This window comes from Cervus canadensis, chromosome 2 (assembly GCF_019320065.1).
Source record: "Cervus canadensis isolate Bull #8, Minnesota chromosome 2, ASM1932006v1, whole genome shotgun sequence".
NCBI classification, from domain to species: Eukaryota; Metazoa; Chordata; class Mammalia; order Artiodactyla; family Cervidae; genus Cervus; species Cervus canadensis.
The window spans coordinates 72693520-72718457 of NC_057387.1; the positions used below are offsets into that span (position 1 = coordinate 72693520).

A 24938-nucleotide genomic window follows, 5' to 3' on the forward strand; every position below is an offset into this window, starting at 1 on the left:
ATACTGGTCAACACATTTGTATCTTACAAGTCTTAATAGAAAAGTCTTAAATTTCTTGCCTCTTGCATTGTCTTACTTCCAGTACCACTGTATAATACCTAATGCCTTCAGTTATGAAGCTCCTTAATCTCATTTTCCCACTTCTAAAAATGTATAACAGAAGCTCCTCACACTGTTCTATATGAAGCTCAGGCAATTCTCTGAAATTTATTTGACAAAAATATATACTTACCAATCAGTGAAATTTAGTTCCCAACCAAATTTAAGTACTAAGGACCAGACTAATGAAATAATTTGTGTAAAAAGCAATGCTGTTCATGATACTGGAAGCTATAATTAAAAAAAAAAAAAAAAAAAAATGACCACTAGACAAGATGAGGCACCTAACTGTACCAGCTTAATGCTATGAAAGGATTCTAGGCTGTCATGCCCATACAGTGTATTCCAAATTGAGGAGTTGGAGTTGAGAATTGTGGGAAACAAGAGGTCTAGAGTTCACAGGAAATAGTCATAAAAGGGGATATCTACAAAGAATTCTGAATATCTGTGAAGTGTTCCCCTTGAGTATTCAGCCGAAATACTTATTAGCACTACTATATTAGGAAATTATCCAAGACCAGGAGAATCACCTGAGTGGTTTAGAGGTCACAGTGCTACTCACCCACACAGAATTGAGTATATAGTACCTGTTCCCACCACACAGACTAGAAAGCCTCATGATTCATGAAGAATTTGGTAGAATTCTCAGAAGATTCTTGACTCAGTGTTGGACAGTAATATTATATAATACAGTATTAAGGAAAATTGGTCTTAGCACTGCTTCAATCCAATCTAAAGATTCTTAAAAACAAAATAAAGGCCAAACTGTTTCCAAAAACAGTGAGTCACAGAATAAAGTTCAATAATATTTAAAAGAATACAAATAAACTTAACAATCAATAAAGTAAAATTTAAAATGTCTGGCATCCACAGAAGGGAGTGGAAAGATATGTTCAAAGCCCTGAAAAGGAAAACTCTTCAACCTAGTATACTCTACCCAGCAAGATTATCATTTAGAACAGGAGAGAGAAAGAATTTCTCAGACAAGCAAAAGCTAAAAGATGATGGCAATACTAAATCTATACTAAAGGAAATATTGAAAAGCCTTCTTTAAATAGAAAAGAAGTAAGACTCTGTAGGAAAGAGAAAAATCACAAATGGAAAGTAAATCACTTAAATAAGTCAGTGTACAGATTTCTTTATTTTAATTTTTAAATTCTGTGAAAATGATGATAACCAAAATGAACAGCAAAAGGATAAACATGAAGATGTAGTAGAGGACATCAAAAGTATAAAATGAGGGGGAATTCTTTGTCCGTTGCTTCGTTTGCTATTATTTTCTCCCATTCTGCAGGCTGTCTTTTCACTTTGCTTATAGTTTCCTTTGTTGTGCAAAAGCTTTTAAGTTTAATTAGGTCCCATTTGTTTATTTTTGCTTTTATTTCCAATATTCTGGGAGGTGGGTCATAGAGGATCCTGCTGTGGTTTATGTCGGAAAGTGTTTTGCCTATGTTTTCCTCTAGGAGTTTTATAGTTTCTGGTCTTACATTTAGATCTTTAATTCATTTTGAGTTTATTTTTGTGTATGGTGTTAGAAAGTGTTCTAGGTTCATTCTTTTACAAGTGGTTGACCAGTTTTCCCAGCACCACTTGTTAAAGAGATTGTCTTTTCTCCATTGTATATTCTTGCCTCCTTTGTCAAAGATAAGGTGTCCATAGGTTCGTGGATTTATCTCTGGGCTTTCTATTTTGTTCCACTGATCTATATATGGCCTTTGTGCCGGTACCACACTGTCTTGATGACTGTGGCTTTGAGTAGAGACTGAAGTCAGGCAGGTCAATTCCCCCAGTTCCATTCTTCTTTCTCAAGATTGATTTGGCTATTCAAGGTTTTTTTGTATTTCCATACAAATTGTGAAATTATTTGTTCTAGTTCTCTGAAAAATACTGTTGGTAGCTTGATAGGGATTCCGTTGAATCTATAGATTGCTTTGGGTAGTATACTCATTTTCACCATATTGATTCTTCTGATCCATGAACATGGTATATTTCTCCATCTATTTGTGTCACCTTTGATTTCTTTCACCAGTGTTTTATAGTTTTCTGTATATAGGTCTTTTGTCTCTTTAGGTAGATATACTCCAAAGTATTTTATTCTTTTTGTTGCAGTGGTGAATGGAATTGTTTCCTTAATTTCTCTTTCTGTTCTCTCATTGTTAGTGTATAGGAATGCAAGGGATTTCTGTGTGTTAATTTTATATCCTGCAACTTTACTATATTCATTGATTAGCTCTAGTAATTTTCTGATGGAGTCTTTAGGGTTTTCTATGTAGAGGATCATGTCATCTGCAAACAGTGAGAGTTTTACTTCTTCTTTTCCAATCTGGATTCCTTTTATTTCTTTTTCTGCTCTGATTGCTGTGGCCAAAACTTCCAAAACTGTATTGAATAGTAGTGGTGAGAGTGGGCACCCTTGTCTTGTTCCTGACTTTAGGGGAAATGCTTTCAATTTTTCATGAGGATAATGTTTGCTGAGGGTTTGTCATATAGCTTTTATTATGTTGAGGTATGTTCCCTCTATTCCTGCTTTATGGAGGGTTTTTATCATAAATGGATGTTGAATTTTGTCAAAGTCTTTCTCTGCATCTATTGAGATAATCATATGGTTTTTATCTTTCAATTTGTTAATGTGGTGTATTACATGGATTGACTTATGGATATTGAAGAATCCTTGCATCCCTGGGATAAAGCCCACTTGGTCATGATGTATGATCTTTTTAATATGTTGTTGGATTCTGTTTGCTAGAATTTTGTTAAGGATTTTTGCATCTATGTTCATCAGTGATATTGGCCTATAGTTTTCTCTTTTTTTGTGGCATCTTTATCAGGTTTTGGTATTAAGGTGATGGTGGCCTCATAGAATGAGTTTGGAAGTTTACCTTCCTCTGCAATCTCAAAAAGATACAAGCAACTCCTGCAGCTCAATTCCAAAAAAATAAAAGACCCAATCAAAAAGTGGGCCAAAGAACTAAACAGACATTTCTGCAAAGAAGACATACAGATGGCTAACAAACACATGAAAAGATGCGCAACATCACTCATTATCAGAGAAATGCAAATCAAAACCACAGTGAGGTGCCACCACATGCCAGTCAGAATGGCTGCTATCCCAAAGTCTACAAGCAATAAATGCTGGAGAGGGTCACTGTTGGTGGGAATGCAAACTAGTATAGCCACTATGGAAAACAGTGTGGAGATTCCTTAAAAAACTGGAAATAGAACTGCCATATGACCCATCAATCCTGCTGCTGGACATACACACTGAGGAAACCAGAATTGAAAGAGACACATGTACCCCAATGTTCATCACAGCACTGTTAATAATAGCCAGGACTTGGAAGCAACCTAGATGTCCATCAGCAGATGAATGGATAAGAAAGGTCTGGTACATATACACAATGGAATATTACTCAGCTATTAAAAAGAGTACATTTGAATCAGTTCTAATGAGGTGGGTGAAACTGGAGCCTATTATACAGAGTGAAGTAAGCTAGAAAGAAAAACACCAAAACAGTATACTAATGCATATATATATGGAATTTAGAAAGATGGTAATGATAACCCTGTATGTGAGACAGCAAAAGAGACACAGATGTATTGAACAGTCTTTTGGACTCTGTGGGAGAGGTTGAGGGCGGGATGATATGGGAGAATGGCATTGAAACATGTAAATTATAATATGTGAAACAAACCACCAGTCCAGGTTTGATGCATGATACAGGATGCTCAGGGCTGGTGCACTGGGATGACCCAGAAGGATGGGATGGGGAGGGAGGTGGGAGGGGGGTTCAGGATGGGGACCACATGTACACCCATGGCGGATTCATGTCAATGTATGGCAAAACCAATACAGTGTTTTAAACTAAAATTAATTAATTAATTAATTTTAAAAAATTAATATGGAGAGAGTAACATAGAAACTTACAATACCCTATAAAATAGATAGCCAGTGGGAATTTGCTGTATGATTCAGGGAACTTAAACAGGGGCTCTGTGATAATCTAGAAGGCTGGAATGGGGAGGGAGATGGAAGGGAGGTTTGGGAGGGAGAGGACATGGGTGTACCTATGGCTGATTCTTGTTGATGTTTGAAAGAAAATCACAAAATTCTGTAAAGCAGTTATCCTTCAATTAAAAAAATTAAGTGGCAAAAAAAAGAAAAAATGAGGGAGAAGAAAGTAAGAAAATGTAGATTTTTTTAATATATTTGAGCCAATGCTACTGTCACCCTAAAACAAGTAGATACAGGCACTAATAGGTTGAAGATAGAAAATATGGTTCTTTGAGAAGACCAATAAATCTGATAAACCTCTAGCCAGACTTATCAGTTAAAAAAAAGGAAAAAAGGTACAGTTGCACAATACTAGAAATGGGAAATGCAATATAACTATAGATTCTACAGAGATAAAATGGAATTATTATGAACAACTGTATGCCACTGAATTCACTAACCTAGGTGAAATAGACAAATTCTTAAAAGACACAAACAGATATCATGAAATAAATGTCTCAAATAAATAACCTAGAGTCATATATCTTTGATCCTATTAAAGAAAAAGAATTTTATAGTTAAAGTCCTTTCAAAAAACAAAGCTCTGGCTCAAATTGCTTCACTGGTAAAATCTACCAAACATTTAAGGACGAAATAACAGTAAATCTGTACAGAATTTTCCAATAAACTTAAGAGCTGATAGAAATTTCCAGTTTATTCTCTGACTCCATCATTACCTTGATATCAATACCAGAAAAAGAAATAAAACACTACACACCAATTCCCCCATGAACACAGTGCAGAACTCTCAAAATTTTAGCAAATAGAATCTAAAAATTGGTAAAATGATAGTATATTTTTCTGGTTTATCCCAAAAATGCAAAATTGGTTTAATATTCTATTATAAATGAGTCAATATAATTCACCATATTAACAAGCTAATAAACAATTTGCATGTGATCATCTTAACATACAGAAAAAGCATTTGACATAATCTAACCTCCATTCCTGATTTAAAGCCCTCAACAAGTAGGAAATTTTTTCAACCTGATGAAGGATGTTTGAAAGAGCCTACATCTAAAGCCATGCTTTGTAGTGAAAGACTCAAAACTTTCTCCTTAAGAACAAGATGAGGCTATCATTTCTCACTACTTCTATTCAGCATTGTCCTGAAATTCTAGCAGTGTGATAAGGCAAGAAAATAAAAGAAATAAAATGCATCTAGATTGGAAAGGAAGAAGTAAGGCAGTCTTTGTTCATAGCAACATGATCTTTATGTTGAAAACATGATGATTTATTTTTAAAAAACTACTAGGACTGTTAATGAGTTTAGAAGAATTTCAGATACAAGATCAATATGCAAAAATCAAATTCATCTCTACACTAGCATCAACAAGGAGAATAAATTCATATTAATAAAACAGTACCATTTACAATAGCATATAACATTTAACAATTACTTATTAAGTGCTGAGGTTTACAACACAGTAACAAATAAATAAGGACACTGTCCTCAAGACACTAAGTGGGTAAACAAACATAAAAACTGATATAACATTCTGATAAGCAATACAATTAAGAGTGAACTTAAGGTTAAATATTACTAACAACTTCCTCTTGTTAGGAAACCTATTCTTCCATTGTCTGAGAATGACTCATAAGCAATCCAGTAATTCCATAAACTGAATCAGTGCAACCAGAATTCCTAATACTATTAGAACAGCTCTTTTTCTGATGTTCATGTGCCTGAAGTAAAGAGGATAAGTTTTCCTAATCCACATGTAAGGTTCTTTTGTCTAATAAATCAGTTCTCTGGCCCAGAGGGTGGGGGGAGTCTGTTCTAAAAGATTCAGTAACCAACCCCCCGCCCTTTGTTTTACATTTGTACCAACTGGCAGAACCTAAGAACTTAAAAGCGTACCGAGGTCTTCAATAGCTAAGGCATCATAATCCAATGGGGCTGGCCCAGAACTTTCTTTTATTGTGCCTTTTTTTCTGTGAATCAAGAGCTGATTAATTTAAATGAGTATAATCAAGATTTTAAGAAAAAGTAAAATATTTCAAATTCCTTCAAAAAAACAAACCCAAATCCTTAAGAACTCATTTATAAATTCAATTTTTAAATTATTCTTGTGTTCATTTCATTAAGGCAGTTCTTCTAGTGGCCTCTATTAACTTGATTGAGCAGACGAGCTTTATTTCCTTCTTATACTGATTCACTGAGCATAAGAGTGCATAAATGTTACTGTAGGCTGCTGCGGGGCTGTAAGTTTTCAAGATATCATATATCAAAATACACCACACTCAAACCAGAGACCACAAACTATTCAAATTATTACTGAAACAGGCATATACAAAGCAAGGGGGATTCCATGAGTGAGGGGCAGGATCCACCAGCAAGTGAGCACTCTTAACATCCCCAGAGGAAAGAGAGAGGCAGAGTGTGCATGATCATAAGGATGTCTATACATATCCTTCTTTGCCTATTATCTTTTTGAATGGTGCCAGGGCAGACTAAGTGCTGGTGGTGCAGGGGAGAGGGGAGGGGCAGGGTGGGTTGCCTTATATGTGACTTATGGGAGGAGAGGGGAGCAGCAGAACTAAGTGCAGAACTTTTGACCATCTATTGGTTCTCACCCTGGGGGAACAGATGGGTGGCTGCCAACTTCCATCCTGACAGATGTCGAATGACTTAGCCAAATGTCACTGTGCTAGGGTGAGTTAATTCTCTCTCTACAATAGGCAAGGGCTTCCCAGGTGGCTCAGTGGGCAAAGAATCGGCCTATGATGCAGGAGATGCTGGTTCAATCCCTAGCTCAGGAAGATGCCCTGAAGGAGGGCGTGGCAACCAACTCCAGTATTCTTGCCTGGAGAATCCCACAGAGGAGTCTGGCAAGCTTTAGTCCATGGGGTCACAGAGTTGGAGGCAACTGAAGTGACTGAGCACACAATAAGCAAGACGCACACAATCAGAAGTGGAAGACAGACATGCTAACAAATGAACAACATGATGTGATATATACAAAAATTTTAAACTTACACTTGAATTTCAAAAACAGTACAAAAGAGAATATCTTGTCTGAGGCATCACAAGAAAGCAATGCTCTATCAGGGTAGTGGTGAAAACTGGGAATTTACCAGATGAAAGAAGGAGGGGAGCTCCAAGTAAAGGAGTTCGCCTGTGTGAAGAAAGGGAAGCACGAAACAGGATGCAATTGACAAGAAGCAGTAAACAGCTTGCTACTGCTAGAGCACAGATGAAAGGGGAGAGCGGCAGATGTTGACACAGACCTAGGCAGGGGCAGGTGTGTGGGATCTTATTGCTGTGCAAAAGTACTTGGACTTTATCCAGTGGTAATGCAGACCTCTTGAAAGGTCCTAAGTATAGAAGGGACATGATCTTATTTTCCTTTAAGAGGAATGACTCTGACAGTATGGTTAGGGAATGGTTGAAGGCAAGTTAGCTGAGAAGCTTCCAGGCCCATCTATCTACACGGAGCACTAAAATATCATTGGGCATGTAATGAAATCAAGAAAATAACATTTACCAGAACTTCCATTTGTGGATGAAAGTAGTATTTATAAGAACATAGACCTTGGAATATGACTGCTTTGGTTGAAATTCTGTTTCTACTGAACAAGTTCCCTCAGAGTAAGGAGGTGTTACAGGAGGGAAGGATAAACAACTAACCCCTATGGAGAAGATGGAGATCTTATAGCATCTCAGATTTCACTGTGAACTCTTGATACATCCATTCCTACTCAACTATTCCTCCTTTAGTCTTAAGGAAGAGTGTAATATTCATCTAAATGCTCAAGCAAAAACCTAGAAATCCAACTTTGTTGTTTAGTCGCTAAGTCATGTCTGACTCTGCAACCCCATGCACTGCCACACACCAGACTTCCCTGTCCTTCATTCCTAGGACTGCAAGGAGATCAAACCAGTCAATCTTAAAGAAAATCAACCCTGAATATTCATTGGAAGGACTGATGGTGAAGTTTCAATACTTTGACCACCTGATCTGAAAAGTTAACTCGTTGGAAAAGACCCTGATGCTGAAAAAGATTGAAGACAAAAGGAGAAGGGGGCAGCAGAGGATGAAATGGTTAAATAGCAGCACTGACTCAATGGACACAAATTTGAGCAGACTTCGGGAGAAAGGGGAGGACAGAGGAGCCTGGCGTGCTGCAGTCCATGGGGTCACAAAGAGTAGAACACAACTTAGTGACTGAGTGACAACACCACCACCAAAATTTATCACAATGAAACAGTTTCTTTGGAAAACACAGAAATCAAAAAATGATTTGATTTTACCAAATAACAAAAAAAAAAAAATTAGGGAGCGAATAAGAGGAGACGATGAAAGAAAAAGTAACACTCCATTGGAGGTCCAGTGTATCAGGCTGAAATGACAGAAGGATACAATTAGACCTAGAAGGGGGCTTCTCTGGCAGCTCAAACATAAAGCCTCTGCCCAGAAGATCCCCTGGAGAAGGGAATGGCAACCCTCCCCAGTATTCTTGCCTGGAGAATTCCATGGACAAAGGAGCCTGGGGGGTTACAGTCCATGGAGTTGCAAAGAATCAGATACAACTGAGCTACTAACGCTTTCACACCTGGAAGACAGGTCTACATTTGAGGCTTTGGAAAGGATATAACCCAGCTGTTCTCTAACTTCACAGAGACAGGACAGAGGAAATAAGTTACCTGAGGTAGAAGGTATTAGCTGAACAGTTAGACATGAAATCAAACTGCCTGAGAATCAGTTTTGGTATTGCTCTATTTATACAGAGTATGTAGCTAAGAAAATGCTTATACCTATTTTTCTTGCTTTTTACCTAAAGAACTTCGAGCCCAGTGAGGTTCAGTACATAGTAATTAGTTTTCATTGTGACTTTAATCACACATGGTAACTTGACATTTCGTACAATCCATGAGTCTGTAAGCCTTCCCGGAATTGCCATTATTTGTATTTTTCAAACAATTAGTCCTCAAGCAGCTAGCTGGCTTCTCATATTAAAACAGGCTGAAAAATAAAGGCTACCAAAGATGAAAAGCAAAATACAAAAATCACTAGAATCAGTTCTTGTTTTTAAATAACATGACTACACCCGCAGCAGCACAGGAATACCTAAGAAAGGTGTTTGGTGCATTTGTGGTTACCAGTAAGATTGGTTTTCCCTGGAAATGATATTCAATATAAAATATAGTTTGTTAATGCCCCGTCACTCAGCCAATGTGTAGTAGTACAGTGTAGTGTGGTTTTCTGGCACCTGGCTGCTACAAAGCCTTCTTTTTTGGCTCCTTGTAATGAGAGCTGAACATGAAGAAGAGCATCTGGGTCCTGGTATTCCTGAGATTTCTCTTCAGTGGACTGCCAGTGTACAGGTATCACAATACGGCACATGGCTCTACTCAAGGAAATGAGATTCCTTCTGAGAAAATGAAATCCAGCAGAAATGGTGTCGAAGTCAGAAAATCCTCCTAACATGTGCCTCTCGTACTGCCTTCACTCTCTCCCTTCACCAGAAGTGACCTCTCCTTCTTCTCTGCCTTCTCCATACCTAGGCTGTCCTTCAGATTCCAACTCACTTCACTTCCCTATAAAGCTTTCAAACTATCACAACTCCCAATGATGTCTTTCTTTTAATAAATATATCTAAATCAGGCTTTTCTCTTTCTGCATCGCTAAAATATCACACAGAGTATGCAAATAGATGGGGAAACAGTAGCTGACTTTATTTTTCTGGGCTCCAAAATCAGATGGTGATTGCAGCCATGAAATTAAAAGATGCTTACTCCTTGGAGGGAAAGTTATGACCAACCTAGACAGCATATTAAAAAGCAGAGACATTACTTTGCCAACAAAGTCCGTCTAGTCAAGGCTATGGTTTTTCCATGGTCATGTATGGATGTGAGAGTTAGATTATAAAGAAAGCTGAGTGTCGAAGAATTGATGCTTTTGAACTGTGGTGTTGGAGAAGACTCTTGAGAGTCCCTTGGACTGCAAGGAACTCCAACCAGTCCATCCTAAAGGAGATCAGTCCTGGGTGTTCATTGGAAGGACTGATGTTGAAGCTGAAACTCCAATACTTTGGCCACCTGATGCGAAGAACTGACTCATTTGAAAAGACCCTGATGCTGGAAAGATTGAGGGCAGGAGGAGAAGGGGATGACAGAGAATGAGATGGTTGGATGGCATCACCAACTCGATGGACATGGGTTTGGGTGGACTCCGGGAGTTGATGATGGACAGGGAGGCCTGGCGTGCTGTGGTTCATGGGGTCACAAAGAATTGGACATGACTGAGCGACTGAACTGAACTAAACTGAACTGATGCATTATCTCATTGAACTGTACCATGTTTCAAGTCAGAAACCTTCAGGCAAACCTTGTTCTGCCTGTCTTTATTCACTCTGTCAAGCACAGAGTTTTCTCAGTCTTCCTCTGAAATAGTTCTTGAATCTGGCCATTCTTATCCCCCTCCTACCCAAAGCATTCCCCTTCATTAACTACCTTCAGTTATTTGTTCACTTTCTAGTTTATCTTGCCCAAGTCACCCATTCCAACATATTGTCCACAATGTAATCATAGTGGTCTTAATAAAAGGCAGATCAGATCAGATCACTCTCCTGGGTATAATATTTCAGTGATTCCCTCTGTTCTCATGATATGGGTATCAATTTCTTTTCATAGTTCACACAGCTCCGCAAAATCTGGCCTATGATTCAGTTCAGTTCAGTTCAGTCACTCAGTCGTGTCCAACTCTTTGTGACCCCATGAACCATAGCACGCCAGGCCTCCCTGTCCATTACCAAATCCCGGAGTCCACCCAAACCCATGTCCGTTGTGTCGGTGATGCCATCCAACCTATGATTATCTCTAGTCTAACTTCATCTCTTGCCATTTTCCCAAATCTTGCTCACTTCCAGACTTTTGTAAATTCCTCCAAACTGTGCCTAAACTCTCTTCTCCCTGTGCTTTGAGTGGCTAATGTTTATATATTCTTCCTATCTCATCTTAGATACGTTCTCAAAAATCCTCCATACATCAATACAGATGTTCATTCTATGTGATACTACAGTATCCTATATTACCATCATTTTCTAGATACAGAGCTCTTAGTTATAAATAGTAAAAACTACCTTTAGTTAATCAAAGCCACACACACAAATTTTATATACTAGATAGCGAATAGAATCTCCAGGATAGCTAAAAAATGAGACTTGGAGACTACCAGTCCAGTGATAATGCTCCAGGCCCCACTGTAGAATGGTTCCACACCATGACTGCCTTGGGTGAATAAAGATACGCCTGATCCTGGGCACTGGGTGCTACCACTAAGACCTCTGCCCTTGCCTCTGGTTGATGGAGTCCAGGACACATGCCTGAATCTTCACTGCAAAATATGCTGGGAAAGTAAGCTTTTGTCATCTATCTTGGAGAGTGCTCAAATTAATTGCTTTATAGGTTTGTTGAAGATCTTGAGGATGAGAAGCCTAACCACTTATTAATATTTAAATGAGTTAAAAAGTTTAATGAGTTTAACAGGTTTATAGGTTAATGAGTTTCTTAAAAATGTTAAAGTTATCAGCTGGTATAGCATATATCTTGTATGTTCCTGGGGACCCCTTTGGACAGTACCACATTTGTGCTGACAAACTATTGAGGCTTAATAAAAGAGTGTGGAAATATGAATGGAATATTGCTATTCACTTTCTGAGTGCAGCACATGTACCAAGGAATAGAAAGGTGATGTGGAGTTCAGGCAAGCTTTAGTGACAAGCAAGGATATCAAAAGGGGTTCATCTGCAGCAGATCGAAAGAACACAGCTGAAGTCCTCAGCCTGGTCAGAAATGGGCCCTGAAATGGGTCAAAAAGGTTACCAGAGAGGGTGAGAGGCAGTGCAGTGTGCTTCTATAATATTCTGTACTTGTCCAATCATAGCACTGATAAAATTTTATAGACTAGCTTGTTAGTTTCTTGTCATTCTTTCAGAGTTACAAGATCTGTGAAGACAGAGATAGCTTATCCATGCCTGCTCCATAGACAATGAGTAACAGATATTTTCAAAAATAAGTAAGTGAAAGAATAATGAATGAGGGTAAAGATGAGGGCATAGAAGAAGAGGGAGGTGGGCACCAGAGAAGGATGCCAGGTTCCTGTGGGGTGACACGGATCAGCTCAGGCCTGATGCTAGCCACTCCCACGCAACTCCTTTCTTTCTAATCCACTTCTTGTTCTCTTTGGGAAGGATTGAGGTCTCTGGAAGATGGCCAAAAAACAATTAAGCGAGCAGCCAGCCCAAATTAATGCTCAAGTACCAGGAGTATCTGAGTGCTGAAAGCCACTTCTGTTTTCCCTCTCTCAGCTGAGGGGGTGGGAACGGATTCCCAAAGCCATCGCTCCTTTCAGGGGGATTTAGAAGGCATATAAAGGCCTATGGCTGAGGACTTGCTTCCTCACTCCACAGTTGGTGCCAGAACCCTCAATCCTCTACTGAGAGAAAATGTCCATCCAGTAAGTATCTCTGGGAGATTTTTTATTAATGCTTTAGTGTGTTGATGGTAAATGAGCTATTTCAAGAGCTCCTGAAGACAACTGATGATGCATTTAGGGAAAGCCTTGGGTCTTGGTGGGAGAGTTTGTTTCTTCCTATATGCATATTGAAGCAAATATCTAGAAGTCAGGTCTAAATTACAGTGGGATTTTATGGCTTGGAATGGGCCTTGGAAGCAGTAGTGAGCATGAAGATTCAAAGAGCCAGACCTGGGTTCCACTTCTTGTCCAGTCATTTCCTAACTGTGTTATCTTAGGCAAGTTACTTTTTAAAGTCTCAGCTTTTCCACATGTAGGATAAGTAGTACTTACCTCATTGTGGAGCTGTGAGATTTAAATGAATGAAGAGCATATAAATTCCTTTTGATTGTATGTGGCACATAGTAAATGCTTAATAAAAGATAACTCTCATAATTAGGCAGTCTTGTCAGAGCTGTCACTCTAAGAAGTTATAAAATGAGCCAAAGTGAGAAGGAAGAACATTAAAATATATACATATATGTACATATGACCTAAATATTCTTGTCTGACTACTTTTAAAATGTACTGAAGCTCTTAGAGATTGGTGACGAAATAAGACAGTGGGAAGAGATGATGGTATAATATGCATGAATAGCAAAGGATGAGGTATTGATCCCAAAACCTGTGGTCTCCCACTTCATAAGAGGGAGAGGAATGAGACTGTCTGGGAGTCAAGAGAATGAATGACACAGTAAGCTGAGGGTATGGACACAGTAGGATAATTCTGTGGGAAAGACTTGATCAGGAAGAGAAGTGACAATAATAATGGGATTTGTTGACTTGTCCTCAGAAATATGGGACAACTGCAGAAGGCAAGTCCACTGTAATATTAAAAGGGAGGTAATTTTCCTTGTCATCAAAGGAGAAACACCAACCTGGGCCCCCTTGCCAATGTGATACATTTCTGCCACCCTTCCCCAGTTTCTACCACCACCACCATATCTCCTCCCAAAACACTGTACTCCCAGCCCCGGCTAGACTGGCAGTACACACCAGCATTGAGTAGAGGACATCTTTTCTCCTGGAGCTCTGCCTCTGTCTCCATGGACTCTCTGAGATTCCACATGAACTTCTTCCTCATTATTCCACCATTTCAGAGTTGAACATCCAGCTGGTGGTTACAAGAAACTGTTTGAAACTGTGGAGGAGCTATCCTCGCCGCTCACAGCCCATGTTACAGGTTGGTCTCAGCTTTTTTGAAGCTATCTTCTCTTTTTTGTCGAGATCTCTCTTCGCTGTCTCCTTATTCATTGGCATCTCTCAACACAGGTTCCCTTGTGGGCTACAAAGAGAGGAATCTGGAGATTTGGGCTTTTTATACCAAGAACCCATTTCCTCTTTTCTTTACTTTTCTAAAATATATATTTAAAAAATGCTACCCAGCTAGAATTCCTTAATTACTGGGACTATACCTTTGTTCATCTTTAAACTGTCTCTTTCCTCCCAATTGCCTCTTCTGGAAAATGGTAGAGATGAACCCAATACTCTTTCTCAACTAGATTCTGATGTTAACAGTCTAGATGCTAGCAATCAAATTAATGCTGTGTCTTTTAGGTGAGCCATGTCTTCTTTTCAAATTTTTATCAGAAATATAAATCTTTATAAAGTGGACTGTATGAAATAATACATTTTGGGTTGGAGAGTTGATAAGGATTAAACAAATACTGCCATATGCTGTACTTTCAAAGGACCAAAGGGCACAACCTGTTTAGACTGAATGGCCTTAAAACCTTTAAGTGTGTCCCTCACTTTGCAGAGAAGGACACTAAGGCCCAGAGATAGCACACAGCAAATCCTGAACCAGAATTCAGGTCTCTGACAGCCCTGTGTACTTTCTGCTACAGCAAGGTGACCTTTATCTGGACAGTAGCCCATATTCTCAAAGGAATTTAGCTCTGTATTTTAAAAATCCAGTATCCTGTTGTTTCACTGAAATGGTTTGTTCTATTGACACATCTTTTTTTAGTATCTCGATCTCTACTTCTAATCCATCCCTCTTGTATCAAGAAATTTGATTTTTTTTCTTAAAAGTAAGATGGTAAAAAGGCAAATGTATTGGTAGCTGGGAAAATCTGTTAGATGGAGAATCCCATTCCATTCCAGGTGTTCTTCCCAGTCTCCTTCCAACCTTTTGTTTAAACTCAGAGATGCTGCCACATTTCCCACCCCTTGGTCCCCTAGAAAAAGGAGAGTCAGCCAGCAGACATTTCCTGAGAGCTACCCCACGTGAGAGCTGGGAATGGAAATCACTGCCAGCTTCAGAAGTAAAAGGCTGCCCATCCAGATGGCTTATATAATCACTGCTCCTTACCAGGGATGAGAAGAGCAGGTATAAGAAACAAGATTCTGTGTCTCGCTTTCTTCACAGGCAGGATCCCCCTCTGGCTGACCGGCAGTCTTCTTCGATGTGGGCCAGGACTCTTTGAAGTTGGATCTGAACCATTTTATCACCTGTTTGATGGGCAAGCCCTCCTGCACAAGTTTGACTTTAAAGAAGGACATGTCACATACCACAGAAGGTAAAGAAGACTAGGTTCCACTCCCCTTCCTAGGGTTGGGGCCTGGCTCAGCTCCTCCTTGCATGTGCTTTTTAGCTTCCTGAACCCAAGAGGAGACCTTATACTCACCTCCACTCAGAATCCTCCTGGGCCATGAGTCTGCATGGACACCTGGGAACTATAGGACAGGATAAAGAAACAGCAAAGAACTAGGGCTTTGGGGTCTGACATGCCTGGCCTCAAATCCTGTATGTCCTAGATACCATTTGCCTAGGTCGGTGCCCTTTGGCAAATTGTTAACTTCTACTTCTTTGTTTTGTCATCTATAAAAATGGGAGAAGTAAAAGAATTTACTTCAGAGTTTATTATAAGGATAAAATGAGAACACAGTGCTTAGTCCATCAGAAGCATTTAATAATAATAATAGTCATTTTATTATAATTAGACCATGGATTGCTTGATTTCTTTCCTTTTTTATAATCAGAAAGGCCAATGGAAAGGAGGGAGGGGGTGTCACAAAGCAGGCAAGGACCAAATATGTCATAATGATACCAGGAATAAGTTTTCTAAAAACAGGAGATGGTTGCTAAAAGGCTTGAGGCCCTAAACCATCATTCCAGCTTCATTACAAAGACTCATTAGCACCACAATAAATACTTTGTTTTATGCTTTAATATTCAGGCCTATTAGTGGCTTTGTTGATCACCACAGATTTCAGGCATTCTGAAGAGACATCAAAAGCAAGAATAAATGGAGTCTTGAAGTAGTTGGGATAACTTGGACTGTTTTAGAAAAGAAACAGATCAGGTCAAGCAAAAATTTAGCTGTGAAAGCTTATTTTGGAGGTCAGAGAAAGCCTTTATATGCCTTCTAAAGACCTTGGTACTTTTTCCTCTTCACAAAAGTACAAAATCAAATTTTAATTGGCTCTCCACATGAGAAACCCTAGGCAACGTATGCTGTCTCGTCTGGGATATGGTTGAGGAGGTCTGCCTGTGTAAGAGATTGGATTCAAGAATATCTACTTTTAAAAGTAGCAAAATAAAATTTTAAAGAAAAACACTAGAGGAATATGAGGAAGATTGAAGGAAATCTAATTCAGCACACCATGTTCTATGCCTCCCCACTCAGTGTAGGATGATGAGTCATAAGCTACAGGAAGTCAGAGGCCCAATTTGAACTATCCATAGGGCTGCATGGTGGGATATGGAAAAGTAATATTTTCCGGCTCAGGCCATATATGCCGATCATTAACTTCTCTGAGCCTTGATTTCCTCATCTGTCACTGTGAAGTTTATAATTGAAGCTCATGGCACATTGTCTCTTTCTCCTTCAGTCACCCCAAGAAAGTGACCTGACTCTTCATTCTTCATGTTGTGAATTTATGATCCTTGATAACAGCACATGGAATGACCTTCTGTGCTCCCCAGGGACTACACTAATTCCCCTTCTCTGTAACCTTTCCCATGTCTCAATGTCCTTCAGGTTCATCCGCACTGATGCTTACGTACGGGCAATGACTGAGAAAAGGATCGTCATAACAGAATTTGGCACCTGTGCTTTCCCAGATCCCTGCAAGAATATATTTTCCAGGTTTCTAAAACCCAACTGCATGTTATTAAAGACATTTTACATTAGCCCTTTTTCTCTCATGACTTGAAAGTTACTGGACTAAAAATCCATTTGCTTCTACAGGTTTTTTTCTTACTTTCGAGGAGTGGAGGTTACTGACAATGCCCTTGTTAATATATACCCAGTGGGGGAAGATTACTACGCCTGCACAGAGACCAACTTCATTACAAAGATTAATCCTGAGACCTTGGAAACAATTAAGCAGGTAGGACACAGTGCTCAGAAGATATCGCTTAGGAATTTAGAATTTGCACCTTAGAATTAAGTCCACTGAACATTTTGTTTGAAGAATATGAGAGCCAGATACATTAAGTTTCAAATCACTGCTTTGTCATCAACTACTAGCTATGTGACATAAGGCAAACTTCTCATCTGTGAAATTTTAAACATTTATTGTGTGAATTAGAGGAAAACTATATAAAATGCCTAACATATTTATTTGTGACACAAGTATTAAGTCCCTTCCATGTACCAGAATGTATGCTAGATGCAAAAGATACACCAATGAGTAAGACAACATGGTCCCTGCTCTTCGTGGCTTTTATAGGCTAGCATGGACCTGGCACATTTAATATTGAAAAGATTAAGTTCATGGTTCTAAGAAAGTGTGCTGCACCAATTTTACCCCTTCTTATAGACCTTCTTGTTTGAAATAAAGCCATACCTTACATGAAAAAGCATAAAGAAACACATGAGCAATACTAGAAAGTGATAAATTTTGCTGAGATATGAGGCAGTCTCAGTGCAGCATTCAGTAAGACAGATCTACATTTCCAACCATTGTTTATTAAGTTGCAGCTGTTTTCAAGGCATCATTCTTGCCTTCAGAACACTTAACATATAGGTGGAGAAATCAATTAAATATATTACTTAACTATAATAGAACACAGAATATAGTAAGTCCTTTCAGAGAAGGAAACCTTCTATGGAAGTGCATATAAAGATTACTTCTAGCAGTGTTGAGGGGTGTGAAGTGGAGCAGATCAAGGAAAATTTTAAAGTATTGCATTTGAGTGTGAAATTAGAGGGAAGGCAAAACTTCATTGAATTTGGGGAAAGAACATTTCAGATACAAGAAGTACCATGACCAAATGAATAGAGGTGGGAAACTGGAGGATAAAGAATAATTTTTTTTGGCTAGAATTGCAGTATTTCTCAATGGAGGTGGCATTGACATTGGGCAGGTAGCACTTCATCACTATGGGGACTGTCTCACCTATTGCAGAGGTTTGACATCCCTGGTCTCACCCACTAAACACCAGATATGTCTTCAATCATTGCACAAACCCCAAATGCTCCCCAACATTTCCAACTTCCCCACTAGGGGACAATAGCACTCCTAGGTGCAAACTAGTGATCAGAGCATGCAGTGTCAAAGGTAGAGTGAAACTAGAAGTTTGAATAATGGACAGAAATTTGGAATAAGTTGTTTGGTTGATGGTAAACTACTGAAAGTTTTTGTTCAGAGAAGTGGTATAAGCAAAGCTTTAGGTTATTTAATCTGGAAACTATGTGTAAGCTGTATGGGAGGGCAAAAGAACTAGGAGACCAGTTAGTGAAACTGAAGACCAGAAGGAGAAACTTAGTGTAATAGGAATAGAAAGGAAAGTCGTCGCAACACTGGGTCTCAATACTAGAGGCCGATTTATAATCCCCCAGACTGTTTACTAAGGTTTGACATATTCTCAACAGCTTTTTCTTGGTTTGGATGTATGTTTGTAACCACATATGAGTGTGTGTGTAGATCGGTTACAGAAGTTCTGAAACTAAGTTTCTAAACTACTCACTTGACTTTGACAGTGTATCAGATTGCCATGGTAATTTAACTGGACGTGTGAAGTTCATGGTATGGCTCCAAAATAGACTTTATTAGGAGTCAGGTTTCATTGTGAGCATCTCTATATCCTAACTTCATATAAAAATGTAGTTTTAAAAATGTGAGGGTTTTTTGTTTGTTTATTTGTTTACCTTAACTGAAATAGCCTGCTAACAAGTACCTTTGCCTCCAGACTGATTCCCTTAAATACAGCTTCCTTAATTCAGTTGAAGCAATTTTTTTTTCTAAAATGCAAATATAAATGTGCTATTCCATCTAGTGCACCCACAGTTTCCAAGATAAAGTTAAAACACAGACCTTTGTGGCTGGCCCATCTTTATTTCTCCTTCTCCCTGTGTGCTCTTCACCACAGCCATACTGAATGACTATAGAATTCCCCAAGCAGCGTTCACTATTTACAACTCTATTTACAACTGCCTTTACAGTAAGGTTCCTGCTTCCTAGAACACATTGTTATCCTTCTGCATCTGACTGACTTTTACTCATCTTTCAACATGAGTTGGAGTCATCACCCTTGGGAAGCCCTGCCTAATCTCCCAGTTTGGGTTAAATGGCTTTTCTTTACAGATATGGTTTTGCACTTACTACACTTATTCCAACTTATTGTTCTAGTGTTGTTCAGTCACCCAGTCGTGTCTGACTCTTTACGACCCCATGGACTGCAGCATGCCAGACCTCCCTGTAATCATCATCTCCTGGAGCTTGCCCAAGTTCATGTTCATTGCATCAATGATGCTGTCCAGCCATCTCATCCTCTGACACCCCCTTCTTCTGCCCTCAATCTTTCCCAGCATCAGGGACTTGTCCAATGAATCGTCTGTTCATGTCAGATGAGCAAAATACTGGAGCTTCAGCTTCAGCATCAGTCCTTCCAGAGAGTATTCAGGGTTGATCTCCCTTAAGATTGACTGGTTTGATCTCCTTGATGTCCAGGGGACTTTCAAGAGTCTTCTCCAGCACCAGAGTTTGACGGCATCAATTCTTTGGCATTCTGCCCTCTTTATGGTCCAGCTCTCACAACCATATGTGACCACTGGAAGACCATAGCTTTGACTATACGGACATTTGTCAGCAGAATCACATTTCTGCTTTTCAACACACAGTCTAGGTCCATCATCGCTTTCCTGCCATGAAGCAATTGTCTTCTGATTTCATGGCTGTAGTCACGGTCTGCAGTGATTTTGGAGCCAAAGAAGAGGAAACCCATCACCACTTCCACATTTTCCCCTTCTATTTGCCATGCAGTAATGGGGCCAGATGCCATCTTAGTTTTTTTAATATTTAGCCTTAAGTTGGCTCTTTCACTCTCCTCCTTCACCCTCCTCCACAGGCTTTTTAGTCCCTCTTTGCTTTCCACCACTATAGTGGTATCATCTGCATATCTGAGGTTGTTGATGTTTCTCCCACCTATCTTAATTCGGCTTGTAACTTATCAGCCTGGGATTTCTCATGATATGCTCAGCATATAGGGGACAGCAGACAGCCCTGCTGTACTCCTTTCTCAGTCTTGAGCCAATCAATTGTCTAGTACGGTGCTGTCAATGGAACTTTCTACATTTCTATATCTGTATTGTCCAAGTATTGAGCACATGGATGTGGCTAATGTGACTGAGGAACTGAATTTGAAGTTCTATCTAATTATGATTAACTTACATTTAAATTGCTACATGTGGCTACAGTATTGGATACTGCAAATCAATACTGAAATTTTTGAAAGCAAGGACCATCTCTGTTTTCCTAGACACTGACAAAGCATCTGGCATATAATAGAAGCCCAATGAGTACTTCACAAATGACTGAATGAATGAATGTCTTGCCTAATATTTAAATGAGAATACTAAAAACTCCCTAAGCTTTAAAACATATTATCTTAATCAAATAGAAAGAACTTTGGTTAGACAAATGTATAATCATGGATTATTTATTCAATAAATCTTTACTGAGCAGGTCCCAAGCAGAAATTCTAGTGCTCTGCATCTTTTGACAAGTCACTTGACCTCTCTGACTCCTCAAGTTCTCCTTATGTAAACTGAGGTTTGTGATAGATTTATGGTTTTTAATTTTTTATGAGAATCAAATTCAATTGAAGTACTGAATCCTGTTTTCAGAAGTTTCCATTAATTCCAGGAATTCATGGTTCCCCTGAAGTCTGTTCAGGTTAAGACTTTCTATACTAGAATTCTGAGTTTTCTTTCAATTCATCTACATGTAAGACACTGGATTTGGTATTTAGGTTGTATCATACAAAATTTGTATTTTTATAAAATGAAAATGAATAGCTATCAGCATGCAGTTCAATGTAATTCAATAAGGAAAATGTAAAGAAGTTTCAGGATTAAAATTCATCACTGTTTGAGGACAGCTTGTATATACAAAAGGAAAATAACCAACCAGAGCAATTCATGGTCTACATCAACAGAAGAGCACAATCAGAGAGAACTTAAAGATTTCAAAGGCATGAAGGGTCAGTGTGGGGGTCAGGGAAGAGCTCTGCACTAAAGTTGGAACTTCCACAGGTTTGAAAGAAAGTAGGACCCAGAGAGATGGAAGGAAAGAGAATGTGCACTTAGGGTGAAGGCGCACTTAGGCTGAAGGTGATGGTAGAGGTGAGGTCAGACTGAGGGACCAAAGATGGAATACAGTCTTTCTCTTAACATGGGTGACATCTCTTTTCCTTCCATAGGTTGACCTTTGCAACTATGTCTCAGTCAATGGAGCCACTGCTCACCCCCACATTGAAAATGACGGGACTGTTTACAACATTGGTAATTGCTTTGGGAAAAATTTTTCAATTGCCTACAATATTGTAAAGATCCCACCACTACAAGCAGGTCAGTTTACCACTTTGACTCTTCTTAAAACAAGTATCTATAATGTGAGAAAATTACTGGAAATACAGGATTCCACTATATGGACTGTTAAATTACTTTCAGATTTTCAGAAAACTATCCTCATCCTCACCCTACCAGGGGACAAATACCCAAGAGCACCACAGTAGGAAATGACAAATTGAAAATATAAAAAACATGTGGCCATGTTCTGTTCTACAGTGTTTCAAAGATGTAGTGTATATGTGACTTTGATCATATAGAATTTAGATTCAAATCAAACAAATAGTTATTGAGCACTTATCCATGTGCCAGACAAAATTAAGATTTTAAACAAACCTATGTCTATGTATATGAAAGTGTACTTAGTATTTTATATGTATTTAATTCCCAAAACTACAAATAAAACCTTTTAATTCATATATAGACTATACAGAAAGAATGCTAAAACAGAAGAGTGTACTCTTTAGAATTCTACATTCATCCTCCATTCATTGTCAGAAATTTGATATTGATCTTGTTAATAGAATTATTTGAGTATGCATGGATTTTTATTTAGTTTTTGCTTAGTATAATTTGTGAAGTTTAGATCCTGGACCAGCAGCATCACCTGGAAACCTGTTAGAAATACAAATCTCAAGCCCCTCCTGAGGTAGACTGAATGAGTAACTCTGAGGGTGGGCCTATGATCAGTATTTTCAGAAGCTCTTTATGTATTTCCGGTGTACACTAAGGTTTAAAGACACTGCCTTAGTAGCAAATAAACTTTAATGTGCTTAAGAATTATTGTACAGGGCTATTGACACAAAAAGGGTTTCCCAGGTGGTACTAGTGGTATATGCTAACGCAGGAGACTTAAGAGACGGGGGGTTCGATCCCTGAGTCTGGCAACCCACTCCAGTATTCTTGCCTGGATAATTCCATGGACAGAGGAGCCTTATGGGCTACAGTCCATAGGGCCACACAGAATTGGACATGACTGAAGGGACTTAGCACCCACAGACAACAAAACCACATATTCTACAACTTTACAGCTAATTTAAGAGATTGTAAAAGTCACTTTGACCATACTAAAGTTTTGCCTTACCCCCTTGACTTAGAACCTACCTCCAGTTAGTAAGATGTGACTCCACTATACTCTATCTACCACACACTGTTTGAGCGCACTTTCCAGATCTGCTGCTATTTGGATTTTCCTGGGTGATTGCAGCTCCACATGAAATTTCCCTCAGAAATGCCAGTGACCAAGAAGATGGAAATAAACTCTTTAAAAAATCAAGATCTGAAAATGTATTTCTTTGCTCGCATAAGCTGTTCTAAATGCTTTGTATTTAAAAAAAGAGGCTGTTCCACAGCCTTTTAAAACCACTTTATTTCAGACAAGGAAGATCCAATAAGCAAGTCAGAGATCGTTGTACAATTCCCCTGCAGTGACCGATTCAAGCCATCTTACGTCCATAGGTAACTCGAAGGCCTGCTATGAATCTTCAGGAAAACTCAAGTTTAAAGATCTGCTTTGCCTACCTTTGATACCAGTCCTGATCATGACATTTTCTTGCAGAAACCTAAATTTAAATGTAATTAATTTCATGTAGGCACTGTTGATTCATATAACTGAGCATACCTCATGTGTACATATTTCTTTGTGGTTTGAGCATCAACCCTTCCCACTCACAAGTTTATTTCTGTTTCTGAACAGTTTTGGTTTGACTCCCAACTATATTGTTTTTGTGGAGACACCAGTAAAAATTAATCTGTTCAAGTTTCTTTCTTCATGGAGTCTCTGGGGAGCCAACTACATGGATTGTTTTGAGTCCAATGAAACCATGGGGGTAAGTCTTACATTTATTTGTCAGGTTGATGAGTCCAAAGAATATGTGTTTCATAATGCATACTTTTTTTCTTTTTAAATGCATCAAAATATTCTCACTTTTAGGTTTGGCTTCATATTGCTGACAAAAAAAGAAAAAAGTACATCAATAACAAATACAGGACCTCTCCTTTTAACCTCTTTCATCACATCAATACCTATGAAGACCATGAGTTTCTGATTGTGGATCTCTGTTGCTGGAAAGGGTAAGAGAGCACATTGAATGGGTAAATGTTACCTCTCCAGTTGCTCCTGGAAATCAGGGTTTTTTACCCAAACCATGGGTAATGATTGAAAACTGGTCAGGTCCACGAAACAGACCTGAAAATAAAAGATTCTATGACTTGATGAATGAACTTAAACTTAATTTCCCTCAAATTTAACAAGATCCTTTGAGGAGCCTTAAACTGCATCTACTCTGGGTTTGATTTTTTTAAAAAAAGACAGACATGCTTTCTTCAGAACAGCAAGTCACTAAAAAAGACAGTAGCCCCTAGAGACACAGACAGAATGGTGATAGAGAAACAGAGCAGAAAGTTTCAAAGGCTGCTGTTATTTAAACATACCCATGAAGCAGGACTCTTTTCTCTACCCAGAGTGGGCAGGAGAAGTGGCTCCAGTATACCTGAGTCTTTAGGAGTTTCTAGATTGGAGACTAAAGAAGAGACAAGCACTTGTGCTTTTAAAAGACATGCATCATGTCTCTAAAATTATTTGTAATTGTCTGTCCTCATGTTTGATTTCTTATTTTTGCAGATTTGAATTTGTTTATAATTATCTATATTTAGCCAATTTACGTGAGAACTGGGAAGAGGTGAAAAAAAATGCCAGAAAGGCTCCTCAGCCTGAAGTTAGGAGATATGTACTTCCTTTGAATATTGACAAGGTAACCACCCTCTACATAGATTTTAGATATAACGAGAATGTTTCATCTTTCTCAGGATTTTTTCTCCTGTTGTGTGTTTATACATAAAAGCTCAAAATTTCTGAACTGGAAGGGACTTTAAAAATTAGCAAATTCAATTCCCCTCATTTTATAAATGAAACTGAAGCTCATGACTTAGCAAAATCCAGTTGTGACAGAGTCAAAGTGAAAACCAGTTTTCACTCTCAACCTGTTTTTCTTTTTTTTTGCAAAATCTTTTTAAAACTGATTGCTAAAAAAAAAAAACAAAAAAACAAACAAACAAAAAAAACCTGATTGCAATCCAACTGGTTAGAACATAAACAAATAAAAACAGTGGGATAAGTGGGCAAAAATAACTTAAAAAACAATAGGTTGGTAATCTTTGAAGGCTTTTAGGCTAGGCTAAAAGGTTTGCATTTTATTTGACAGGTGGTGGGGAATTAAGGATTTTGAATAGAAGAAAGCCACACTCAGAGTGGGTGGACTGGGTATCAAGTGTACTGACTCTTCTAGTTGTCTCTCCTGCTAAATGTCCGACTTCCCTGAGCAAGTCTCTTAATGAGCAAGTTACCCCAAAGTTCAGTTGCTCGCTCTGAAACCTAAATAAATTGGACTAAATAATAACTAGGTCATTTGCTGTTTTGATTTTCTAAAATAAGGCTGTGTCATGTGTAAGTAGTATTGGAAGGAGAAA

At 38.6% G+C, this 24938-nt stretch overlaps 2 protein-coding genes across 2 annotated transcripts in view; both read left to right on the plus strand.

Annotated features, from left to right (window-relative positions):
- The window catches only part of DEPDC1 (DEP domain containing 1), a 53479-nt gene extending 39626 nt beyond the window's left edge, over positions 1–13853 (plus strand). Inside the window, exon 13 of the mRNA XM_043461003.1 lies at positions 13770–13853. The gene's annotated coding sequence lies outside the window, so the exon portion shown is untranslated. The remainder of the gene's footprint in view (positions 1–13769) is intronic.
- RPE65 (retinoid isomerohydrolase RPE65) overlaps positions 1–24938 on the plus strand; it is a 43103-nt gene that overhangs the window by 9069 nt on the left and 9096 nt on the right. The window contains exons 3-12 of the mRNA XM_043461005.1: positions 12347–12612; positions 13770–13852; positions 15041–15191; positions 16656–16763; positions 16866–17007; positions 21323–21470; positions 22847–22928; positions 23167–23299; positions 23404–23543; positions 24094–24223. Coding sequence (XP_043316940.1) covers positions 12602–12612; positions 13770–13852; positions 15041–15191; positions 16656–16763; positions 16866–17007; positions 21323–21470; positions 22847–22928; positions 23167–23299; positions 23404–23543; positions 24094–24223 — 1128 coding nt within the window. The 5' untranslated portion in view covers positions 12347–12601. The remainder of the gene's footprint in view (positions 1–12346; positions 12613–13769; positions 13853–15040; positions 15192–16655; positions 16764–16865; positions 17008–21322; positions 21471–22846; positions 22929–23166; positions 23300–23403; positions 23544–24093; positions 24224–24938) is intronic.